The following is a 13333-nucleotide window of genomic DNA, read 5'->3' as shown; positions in this document are numbered from 1 at the left end:
ACGGACGGACGGACAGACAGAACAAAAATGGTGTATAGAAATGATTAGTTTAAATATGTCTTGATGGAACACATTCTTTTCTTGTTTTGGTTAATCCTTAGAAAATAAAGACACATAAAGTATCTTAAAGAAAAACATATTAAAAAATGTATTAAAACGCATTTGTTACAATCTAACGACTTAAGCCATATGTACGGCGTACGCCATACTAAGAATCCTAACTAGTATTAAATACTTATAGTTAAGTAATATTATTAAACATCTCATCGGCACACAAACCTTTTTGCCAACGATGGGTCTTGTGTTTAAAAGTGTATTTTTTTTTATTATTCAATAAATTAAAATAAATGATTACGGTGTTACGGAAAATGCCTATCTCTTTCACGCTTATTACGCTCATCACTAGGAGAAATAACTTTAACCTACTGTCGAGGCCTAAACTGTTCTTTGTTTTAAATAAATGCTACTCGTGATTACTCATATACTCGTACTTACAACACATATTAAAACTTGTTTACATAAATAAGCATGGTATCCGTGTTGGCAGTCGTTCAGTATTTTAAATAATCCTTCTTCAAAGAATTAATGGAATCATCAAACATGATTCCATTAATTCCATTAGCTTCCGTTTCAATTAAGTTTGAGGTGAAAATTGAGGCGACGCTAAAGTGGAAACAGCTTTATCATGTACCGTGAAAGCGTTGGGTATTTGGCACAAGATGATTTCGGTTACTCACATTACATTATGTAATTTTTCCCTTAGGCTTCTTTTTCGTAAAAAAAGCGCTGATGGCATAGCGGTAAGAGCGTGCGACTTTCGATCTGGAGGTCGCGGGTTAGAACCCCGGCTCGTACCAATGAGTTTTCGGAACTTATGTGCGAAATGTGATTTGATATTTGCCAGTCGCTTTTCGGTGAAGGAACACATCGTGAGGAAACCAGACTAATTCCAATACGGCCTAGTTACCCTTCGGGTTGGAAGGTCAGATGGCAGTCGCTTTTGTAAAACTAGTGCCTACGCCAAAACTTGGGATTAGTTGTCAAATCGAACCAGGATAACGCAAGGAGGATGATGAGGCTTGAGGCTTCCTTTTTCGTCGTATCCTCATGGCTGAGGGACGTGATGACTGTGGACACTCTGCACAAGGGTGGATCCAGTTTCGTACTCAGGAGTTCAAGTTTGGGGTCACGTGGTCAGGGGAGTGCCCGCGCTTGACTCTTCACCAGTGTCCTCCTAGTGACTCGATCCTGTGCCCAGTGATATTGAATTCATTTTGCACAATAAGCTGAACTTTTTACAAAATTAATTTTAAAATTGTAAAATTAACGGATGTACCAAAAATTAATATTTATTCAATAACACCTTTATTTGTGAAGTTGTTTCCCAGAAAATGTTGTTTTTATGAAGCAAATAGGTACATCCGTATCTGCAAGCAATACTGAGTATTTTTTATTAAAGGGAAATTTATTTGTATTATACTAATATATATGTAGGTTTGTTTATTGTATTTGTGTATGTTTATTTTATAATAGTAGGTATCGACTTGTATTTAATCATTACAATCTTATACTGGCTCTATAATATTGTGCACCAAACTAACTATCTCTGTTTTTCCCAATGGTTGACTGGTAGAGAATGCCTCAAGGCGTTAAGTCCGCCATTTGTACTTTTTATTGATAATTTGTGCAATAAAGTTTAAATAAATAAATAAATAAATAAATTTAAAACCATTGCTGATTCGAGCGAGACTCAAACCTGCCTACAATAAGGTCACAATGTCGCGAACTTTGCCTGAAACTGTAATAATTATTTGTTTAACAAAAGGCAAAGTTGTTGTATAATATTGAATCGGGAGCGTAGCGATTGGTTCAAAATTCGGAATCTGAGCATGATACTTATAATAAAATTTAAAAATTGTGAGGGTTTGAAGGCACGTAGTGTAAACAAATTTCGCCACCGAATGAAACACACAATTTTTCACCAGACCAACACGAGTAAATGATTAATTCTAAAATATCAAAATAAATCAAATTCACCAATATTCAGAAATATTTATGATTCAAAATCATCATTTAAACGTAAATTCTAACAGCCAGATCTGGGCATCAAGTTAAAAATTGTATAAAATTACTTAGCACTCTTTTGGATAAAATGCAACTTTGCCATTCGTTTTTGAAATATCAGAGCGCATTCACCAGTTGGTGTCATGAAAATATATCTCTATTATACGATTGGCAACCTCGAAATATGATAATATTTCACGCAAATCTCTGTCTACTTTTAGTTTCTTTGCCATAAATTTATATATCATTCCCCAACACGTCTCCACCTTTATCACACCCTTCATATTTACATGTAAATATACGGCGAGGGAGTAAAGAAACGACATTTTTATAAGGAATCGTATCAGAAGGATAAAGAATGGCGCAGAGCAACAAGTAAGGAGCTTGATAACGACCTACTTTGGCCCACGCTCGGCTATAAAATGTCAAGTTAAACTTGTTACGCTTCTGTTTATAATGTTTCCAGATAAAAAGCCTTTTAGCTATTAAATTATCGTTAAACTTCTCTTAAAATAATAGCACGCTCAAGCATACGCTTTAAAAATATTTATTCAGAAGGTCAACTGGGTTAAATGTATCTTTTGGTGTAAATACGCCTGTTCGATATTTTATATCTCTATAATACTTATCAGAATATCATGTTTGGTATTCAATGTCGTGACTACTAATTTCCACTCGCATTTTTTGATCTCTCATATATGTAAGTACATTGTACAAATAATGCATAAAATTATTGTAAATTAAGATATTCGAAGTTGCCAGATCTAATTTTGGAAATGAATATTCATGAGTTTCAGATGCTCTTCCCTTCCAACCAAGTTAACAAGATGAGTTATGTATTCGAAGCGTATACATATGTATCGTCAGTATACGTAGTTCAAATACTTTTTTTAATCATTAACCCCCTTATTCATAAACGTACTCTAAAGTTATCAAGCCGATAAAGTTCGTTTGTCCCTTTCCGACGTATTGAGGTGATAGAAAAGGACAAACTAACTTTAATCAACGGCTTGATAACTTTAGAATACGTTTATGAATAAGGGGGTAGATGTATATTAAAGCTAGATTTTTTCTATTTGATTATTTAACAGACGAAAGCAAACCCAATAACCTTGACCTCGCCGTCTGTTCCCTAAGTGACCTAGGTTGAGAATAAAGCTAATTTCACAAAATGAAATGATCCGAGGAACCTTATGAAATGTAAATTTTATTACCGTAAAAATACTCAATTTGCAACATCAACAAGCGTTTTAGCCACTTTTTAGTAAACTCAATTTCCATCGTTATATTATTTGATTGTAAGCAAAACTTAAATTCGTTTTTAATAGTTTTAACCATTTAAAGTTTTAGGTCAAATACTGATTAGTTCACGAATTTTAGACAGGATTAAAATTACACACGGGAATTAATCGCGTCAAGTTTCCATGGTACCAGGGGCCCATTTCTCAAAACTGAAAGTTACAAGTTACAAGCGGAAGTCTCTTTCCAACTTGTCATATTAGACATTGACTACCGCTAACTTTTAACTTCGAGAAATGGGCCTCTGGTCCAGTAGACACCATCCTTGAAACCTATTAAGTCCTATTAACAATTTTAATTAGTTCAAATACTTTTCTAAAACATTTTATTGTTCTATAAATAACATCGATTTTCGGTTTTTTTCTTCATCACTGGGAAGTATCGATTTGACTTTTTTATTTCCTGTTAATAGGGAAGAAAATTGTACTTTTCTATTTTACGATACGATTATTTTAATTTATGGAAATAAAAGAATATTGTGGGCAATTTTTTGGGTATTTTGCCCGTGTGGTGACGGGTTGAGAATTTCACCACCCCCTTTCTTCCCGTGGGTGTCGTAGAAGGCGACTGTGAGATATGGGTTAAATTGTGGCGGAGGTGAGAGGCTGGCAACCTGTCACTGCAGTGTCACAGTTTCGTTTTCTTTCAACCCCTTATTTGCCAAAAGTGGCACTGAAACTTGAGTAGTTTCATGTGCTCTGTCTACCCCTTCATGGGACACAGGCGTGATTGTATGTATGTATTTTGAGCAAAATTAAAGCATATGATCACCTTAAATATTGCCGTATATAAAAATTACACCTTGTTTGAATGAGTGAGCTAGGCACACAAACCGAACACGACAGGGTCCCATACCGGACAAGGGTATATGTGAAGCTCAACGGACCGCAACAGTTTCGTAAATATGGTGAAATTGTTGCATGTCATCATATTTAAATATTCGGGTACGTGTTGGGGCCAGTGGATTACAATAACATTAGCATAGCTCTATAATTGCACCAGTAAATTGCTAAATTGCTTTGACACATTGTGACATACTCGTAGTTCATGAACTCATAAGTCATGGTCAAGACTTTTTTGTGACTGATGACAATCAAGTGCGGGTAGTTCGAAAAACTCGTACAGCTAGAAGATGTTGATACAACTCCCAACCAGTCTACCCGTAACCACGGACGTAATGTCATGTCCGAAACGTCAGGTTAAATAAAAACGTAAGTTTTACGCGATTAAGTCTCGTTTTAATTTATTAATACATTTGCAAGTTGTTTATATTTTCAGTCGTGTTACGGTTTGATCTGAATAATTTGCTGTCTATTTATTAACAATATTTCATTTCCATATCTTGATCTATAAAACCTTGCTGAATCTCATTACTTTCTAACGATAAAAATATTGAGGAAATCACTGTCATGTTAATTTAAAGATGCGCAGAAGCTTGTTTTAAATTCATTTAAAGTAATAACACAAAAAATATCGATGATATTTATATAATTTTTCATAACCATACCCCAGGTCGTTGAGAGCAAAAATTCGTCAATGCTAATGATTCATTGACATAATTATGTCAATCGATATGAATCAGATATTTTTTTTATAATTTTTAAATAACTACAAAGCAGATGCGCTACATTTATATTTATATTCCTTGCAAAACTTCAATTTTTATTGCATATTTTACATTATTTCATTTCAAGAATAAGTCTCAAACACATGTGACATACACTAAGGATGACAAACAACTTAATACCGTTTAAAATAAAATCAAAAAAATCAAAATCAAAATAATTTATTCATCAAATAGGCCACAGGGGCACTTTTACACGTCACAATGTACATAGGTATTTAAAAAATATTTAAAATTGAGTTGAAATTACAATTGATACTATTATATAGTAATTCTAAGTTCTAACTAAAGTTAACTCTATACACTTAATTAGAGATGTAGAAGGTCTCTAAATGTCGAATTACAACCAAGAACTACACTAAATTTTAATATAAAAAGTACAAATAAAAAAAGTCTAAAATTACTTTAGAGATGCAAATGACTCTAAATGTCACAACTAAAAATAAAATGTACTTAATCTAATTCTCCTTAGAGATGTATATGGTCTCCATGAGTCAAAATCATGGATTTAATAGTGCGTGGTTAACGCCAAAAATTAGCGGCAGATACGATATTAGATCGGATATATGTCAATGTCAAAAGTGACATTTCATCATACACATCTCTGACGTATATTAAAATAGAAAAAATAATAACCAGAGGGTTTACTCGACTTGCCAAAACGCGTTTCATTTGATTCCCGTTGACGTGGATACAATCGTAAGTTACCGAATAAATACCAAATAGATCACCTGTCAAAATTTGACATTGGCAATCCACAGTATAGCGACACAGCGACAACCATAATACCAAGCTACTGATGTAAACAGTATAAGTACTTCGTAGTACCTAATATATGTTTTTCTTTTTAATTTTCGTTTTATATTATGATCGAATTAAAACTTGTAATTAATAGGCTTATTATAATTTTAATAAACGTGAAACTTGCGATTCTGTTACATATCGGATACCGAGGATCGGATTTTTAACTGTCAAAAGTCGACTCGATCCCCAAGATCATGATCTTAATTTAATTGTTTATTAAAATTAACCGATTACCCTGGGCAGAGGTAGGCCAAAGAAAAGATGGCGGGATGACCTCGACGCATTTTGCAGCGACTGGCCAGAGCAGGCGGCAAATCGTGATGGGTGTCGGAAGAAAGGGGAGGGCAAAGGGCCCAGCAGTGGGACACAATTATAGGCTAAAAAAAATTAAACTACGCTGGTCGGCAAGCACGGTAGCGTGATATGGCTTATCGCGTCCCGGCGGTGCAACGTTTTCGCACTTTGTGTAAGTGCGAGAGGGACTCATCGATGCGATAAGCGTCACGTACTGGCCCGTCCGTTAATATATTCATTATTTATACACCAAAATTTTGGAATTACATAATGGTGATATCAGTGATATGATATGTAAAATAGCAGGTATATCACGGATATAGACTTAAAATGAAATTTTAATTTGCCCATGCGATGTCAGAGCATTACTGAAAAACACCTACGTACCTATAATCCATACTAATATTATAAATGGGAAAGTGTGTGTGTCTTTCACGGCAAAACGGAGCGACGAATTGACGTGATTTTTTAAGTGGAGATAGTTGAAGGGATGGAGAGTGACATAGGCTACTTTTTCTCTTTCTAACGCGAGCGAAGCCGCGGGAAAAAACTAGTTATTTATATATTTTTTAACTGTCTGGTTACATGGAGGGTCCGATACGAAGGCTGTGTTATATTAGTAAAAATCTCATGCCTGCTCTAAAGAGACCTAAATCATATTTGTCAGGAAATATAGATGACAGGAGCGAATTTCTCTTTATGAATAAAGAAAAGCTGCAGACCGGATGCCACACACACCGACCCTCTCACGATCATGACAGGTGTCAAATATACACGTTCCTTTACTTGGTAGCTCGGTACCTTACACAACAATATTTCCGGGAAGGTCACGAATCTACACCGTCGATCATTTAATGTAAATAAGACTGGTTGATATAAACTATATTTAAAACTAGTAACATTAGACTTATATTGACCGGGATATAGACCGTGATTACCTTTTTGATTTTTGTCGAGCTCCCGATATTTCGACGCAGTTGCATGCATCATGATCACGGAAAACTCATGATACTCCGTAATCATGATGCATGCAACTGCGTCGAAATATCGGGAGCTCGACAAAAATCAAAAAGGTAATCACGGTCTATATCCCGGTCAATATAAGTCTAATGAAAATAACCGTGAATCATTCAAAACTCAAACTAGTAACAGTCAATATAATCATCATATGCACGGAAAATGATCTTTTAACATCACCTATTCGAAAAGAGAACCACCCCTGCTATGAGGCAATAAACTGGCATTTTTCTGTTCAAAGGCTGTTTGTTGTCATTATAAAATATTAACGCTTATTCATAACGTACTCTAAAGTTATAAAGCCGAGAAAGTTCGTTTGTCCCTTTCCGACTTATTGTATAGAAAGGGACAAACTAACTTTATCGGTTTGATAACTTTAGTGTTCGTTTATTTTTGTTTTTATTAAACATTATTGTTTAGTATTTAAATTAACACTTAATTAAATCGCTCACACCACGCTCAGGTTTCTATTTTCAAATCCCTCGGTATGCTCAGCGTTCAACTATTTAGGATTCAATATTCGCCTTCGCCGTGCATATGTTAATTTGTTCCCTGGTGACACTTGTGACAATTGTGACAAAATCTACTAACAATCTATTATTTCGTAATTTGTAAGCAGTTACAATAAAATAGTTATGTTTCAACTGCTCATGTATATGTATTTGATTTCGCGGCGTTTTGTTTTTGTTTCGCGTCGTAGAAATGCCATTCGGCTGCGGGGCCAGGTGCCGTAGCCATCGATCTAATGGCCGTAGCCGAAAACGCCGCCGCCGCGAAAGGTAATCGCTCTGTCGCGCCAATACGCAAGAGCGATAGAGATAGATATCTACGAGCGTTTCGTTTCGTAAGCATTTGTGCCATTCGGCTACGTACCCTGTACCTATAAAAACCGAATAAGTTTTCGAATTAAACTAATCACGCCTACGGTTAGGTGCAATGGTAATGCAGCGCTGTTTACCCACGCACGCAATTACATTAATGAGTCGACAATTTAGTTTAAATTATTTACAAATTAAATTCATACGACAGTAATTAGTATTTTTTTTTTCTCCAATAAAACTGTTTTATACTACATACGCATTTTATAAGAAACCGCCCACTACTTATTCTTAGGTAAATAACCAGTACCTAAGCAACAACACAGTGAACTGGCGTAATTAGTATAAACAATAAAAATACACGGCTTTGATTTTTTAATACCCAATTAAACTTCTACTGTTATCTTTCTATCAGAAACTTTCAGGCCGATTCAAACGTACACCGACATCAGAACGATATCCGGATGACACCATACGGGCACAGTGCACCTCGTTTGTGCCAGTACTGCTACAGGCAAGCAAGGGTAAAATACACGATATCAGAATGAAATCCTTAAGAGAATCTAATGATACCTATGTAAGTTGGAATGGACCTGTTTGTGTCTTCGGCTGGCTTCTTCAGACCTAATTACACAAAGTAAACTTTTCTCATAATGCAATAAAGTCAACGGCTTGATTACTGGTATTAACAAACAATATTGGTATATTACGTTACGTAACCATAAATAATTGTATAAGTATTTGTAGTTATATGTGCGATGTGCGTAAAGGAGTGGCTAAATTACCACTTCACGCACTAGTGCGGTAAAGAGCACCATGTGAACTGAAAATAAATAATCTTATGGGCATATCCGCCGTTGAAAGTAATTTGCTTCTATAAAATGTTACGTATAAATTCCCATAAACTGAGTGCAGCACCATTCGTGTAGGTACTTAGTGAATAGTGTAAACGCTTTTTCGCAAAATTAACCCTAGATTTCCGAACCGCCTCAGGAAAAATGCATTTTCATTAGTTAATTAAAAATAGTTCACGCGAAGTGGTTTTAGCCGGGAATTTTCAATCAAGACTAATTTTCAACAAGATAATATGCGAAAACTGTTCCACGTCAAATATTTGCCCCATATCGTTTTCACGAAAGAACCAAGTTATTTTTTTATTCCTACGATAAAGTTTAGCCGTAAAATGCAATATGATTAACAGAAATGGAATAAATCAAAATTCTACTAATGAGGTGAAAGCACCACTGGACGGTTTCAGTCTCATGAGAAAATACTTACAGGTTTTTATGTCAACCAAGTTTGGACATACAAAGTAATAGTACATTACGATACAAGTGCGTAAAAAAGGAAGTTCGAGACGAGTTCGGTCGTTTTTTAAATCGACACTAGTTACGAATTTCCTTTTCGCACGTGTATCGTACGACGTTTTTCAGTACAGATGGCCCTCCGGAGTTTCGACCTGGCATATAATGAACCACTTCTCGCACTAGTGCGTAAAAAAGACACCGTCTGTACTGAAAATAATATTTCGTAACTCTATGAAATAATGTATAAAACCTATGTTTCTTTTTCAATTTTCGCGAAAGATAAAAAAACAACCGTTGTAAAAGAATATCCACGGTGGTTTCTGGCGGCGCGGTTTGCACCCGAGGCATTTTTGTGTCAAAGTAAATTTCCTTTACCTAATTTGAATCTTTGAACTTCATTTATTTAATTCATGGTAAGAATTCATTTTATCTCTGGTTTTCTTTTTACATTTTTGACTGATGTGGAATATTAGTTTATTTACGCTCGCGTGCTTGCTTCATATCATAGAGTAATTGGTAGTTTCGAATTAGCGACATTGAATATTGAAGCAAACATAGTTTTTTTTAGTTAAATTTACCCTTCCAGCATAGAACTACAAGCAAGCTAAATGATGCCACTGGCCTTTTATCCAGGCGTAAAGTCGTTCGCGGTTTTTTCTCTCTATCGCTCTTACGTGTCGGCACGACAGAGCGAGTTTCGTATCGTAAACCACGGAGCGTCAACGATTGTACATTTGGCTAGATACCCTGATCGTGTATAACGTTACATTACATTACATCATGCTCCTCACTCATTTACCAATTTAAAGCGAATGTGTTTTTTTTTTCAGATCCGGAAACGGTCCAGCATGTGTTACTTCAGCATAATAGTGATCATATTCGATGTTGTGCGTGTGTGAAGTGAGAGTGTGCAAGTGACAGAGTGTCTGATGATCCCGCGACTGATTCGTGGGCGCCAAAATGAAGACGCATCGGTTTTGGAAGATACCCCTATTTCTGCACATGATAGTTATGTTAGGTAAGTCAAATTGAACTTTAATTCATTTGTTTATCAAACTAATTTGACATCAACCTAAAGGGAAATCTTCTTTTATAAATGTTGTACTTATTCTCGGATTAAAACCACAGTTTAGTTTTAAGTGCCCTAGGTAATTATTTCGTCATTTCTCAGTCGGATTGTGTAATTAACATTAGTGACTTCATTAATTATAGATAAAAGTCACATATTTGGATTAGGAATTAATTACCATTGTTTATAGTTATCTATAAAATAATATAAGTATCATAGGAACATTTTTAATTGAGGGTAATTTCAATTACCTAAATGGAAAAATATTTCGATTAGTAGAAATCGTCCCGCATCACCTTAACATTCTGCTCGAATTGTACTAAAACCATTTCAAATGTTACATTGCACAGTACAGCAATTGAATTTATTCACTGCTGTGCTTTTCTCAACAAATGATTTCCAAGAAAAACATTACTCGCGAGCGTTGAGAGCATTACCGGTTGAGCTATGCACGATGTAAGAAATTTCTTCTAAAAACTTCCGTCTTAATGATTATTTATTGAAAATTTATTGCACAAGATAAATCTATAAAACTTAGTACAAAACTTCATGCCAGAGCCATTCTCTACCAGTCAATTTTCGCCAACGAACCTTAATTCCGTACCTGAGAGGCATAACACTTTAAGTGCCATTTTAGAAATTTTACAGGGGAGGCAATTTTTTGTCAAAACCGGTCTTAAATGAATATCGACAATTAGGTAAATTATTATGCGTCGTTTTACTTATACGGTATTTTTACAAAATAACTATGAATAGCTAATACCAGGATGATTTATATAGAATTTACAAACTTCATACTAAGAATCGATCCTCAATTTTTTAGCGCCACCTATTAAATACTATCATAACTACACTGATGATGCCTACAAATTTATTTTTTTCAAAATGTGTATTGACGTGATATCATGATAATTAAAATAAAGAAGCATGTCATTTGTTCTTATAAAAAATAAAAACACTTAAAAATATTTGGGGAAAATGTGAGTCCAGGCTGCGAAACAGCGCCATCTAGTTTTAAGCCTAAAAGGCCCATACATTTCAGGGGTACGCTTTTTTGTATGGGCTTTGTTTGTTCCGTATTATATCGTCCTTGCTAATGCTATACTAGGTGTTTAAACCAGTTAGTAACATTTGCGACATGTAATTTGCATAAGTGATGAAATTTGCGGTCTGTAGTACCCTAACTAGACACGGTTTCAGAGTGTTAACATTCATTATCTCTTACAAAAACGTGACTCTCTCAACTTTGACAAAGTACAATTCAGCTTAATTGCTGTTTAAGTTATTGTCGTTGTGGGGCTAAACCACGAGACCAAAATGTTAACAACAGTCCACAGTGGCCAAACGAGGAGGTCAGTAAATATTTTAAATAGTATACATATTTTGAATTCTTGTTTAGAGGTACAGTGTACGTATGTTGCTTTACTATTACTTTTATTATACTTAGCTACTTAGTGAAAAATAGTCATATTTTTATAAAAAATATCTCTAATAAATTCTTTGACACTCTACATTTTGAGATTTAAATATATTTTTCAGTACAGATGGTGCTTTTTTATCGCAGTATTGCGAGAAGTACTTAGTATATTTCTTGTCGGATCGAAGCTTCAAAGGGCCATACTGAAGAACGTCGTATGATACATGTACGAAGACGAAATTCGTAACTCGCATCGATTTAAAACAATTATTTATCGCCACTCGTTTCGAATTTCCCTTTTCCGCACTGGTATCGTAATGTACTTTTTTCGAAAATGGACACATATTATGTATGTCTTACGTTTTTCCGTGTAGCCCTAATAAGTATGTATTGGCATCGGCTCCGATCATTGATCCGAGGCGGGTAATAATTACTTATTTATTTTATTTCCGTGACCCAAAAAAGGTATTTGCATCCGATAATTACTGAAACAAAAACAATCATACTCGTATCCAAGTTTGGAAAATTCGGTGTTTAAAAAACTTTATTACCTAATTTATAAGGTTCAGGATAGATGTATAGATTTAAGAACATCAAAGACAAATAGCCGCGCTACCAGAACTCTACACGACAACTACAGCTCTGCTGCAGACTGCTATGCGCCCCCGTCCCCGTCCCATCAGCGCGCGCGCAGCGGGGAGAGCGGCGAGCGGCGCGTCCAGTCAGTGGAGTTTAGCCGCCGCGTGAACTCCTAATATATGCCAGGCCCCGTAGCCGAATGGCATTTCTCCGACGCCAAACGAAAGCGATACGCCGCTGGCTCTGTCGCGCCAATACGCAAGCGCGATAGAGATAGATATCTACTAGCGCTTCGTTTCGTGAGCGTTTCGTGAGCGATTGTGCCATTCGGCTAGCCACCCTGAAGAGGGACTTCCGAATCGGCCCGAAATATGTCGCAGCAATAGCGATATAATAACGTCAGTACAATCGTCGATTCATTAATTATTTGAATATGTCTCACGAAAGTTTAACGTGTATAATATCAAAGACATTAATTAACTTACGTCTAAATATGTATACGTGCTTCCTCTTTATCATGTTGTACTCCGTAGACTACCGTTTTCTAAACTGTGTAATATAGAACATAGTATGCGCGTCTCAAGTTAATGCTCAGTATATCGTGTGTGCTTTAAAAGCAGTGTCGGCTTGATAAATGACTGTTGTAGCCCTTTCTTCGGAGTGCGTAATTTACCCGGCAGTGTTGCGTTAATATTTAAGAGAAAAGCCACTTCTGCTATGCCGGCGATGAGTAACAAGATTGAGAGTGGAAAAAACGCGAAGCAGAGTAGCTGTTTAAAGAACTAAGTATTCTAGTATATATGTTATGGACCAAGTGATAAATCGGGCACTATACATAATGCCCGGGCATTATGAATAATGCCCATTGTGAGTGGACAGTTTGATAATAACTATTCAAATAAGAGTTTTGAATGATTCACGGTTATTTTCATTAGACTTATATTGACCGGGATATAGACCGTGATTACCTTTTTGATTTTTGTCGAGTACTATTCAAATAATTAAATTGCCCGGGCATTATACATAATGCCCATCCTCTGT

The 13333-nt window shown here is 35.6% G+C and overlaps 1 protein-coding gene across 1 annotated transcript in view; it reads left to right on the top strand.

The window, feature by feature from the left end:
* Positions 1-13333, top strand: part of LOC125242287 — a 108299-nt gene that overhangs the window by 3117 nt on the left and 91849 nt on the right. The window contains exon 2 of the mRNA XM_048151055.1: positions 10058-10245. Coding sequence (XP_048007012.1) covers positions 10188-10245 — 58 coding nt within the window. The 5' untranslated portion in view covers positions 10058-10187. The remainder of the gene's footprint in view (positions 1-10057; positions 10246-13333) is intronic.

This window comes from Leguminivora glycinivorella, chromosome 1, assembly GCF_023078275.1.
Source record: "Leguminivora glycinivorella isolate SPB_JAAS2020 chromosome 1, LegGlyc_1.1, whole genome shotgun sequence".
NCBI classification, from domain to species: domain Eukaryota; kingdom Metazoa; phylum Arthropoda; class Insecta; order Lepidoptera; family Tortricidae; genus Leguminivora; species Leguminivora glycinivorella.
This window is presented reverse-complemented; position numbering and strand designations above follow the sequence as displayed.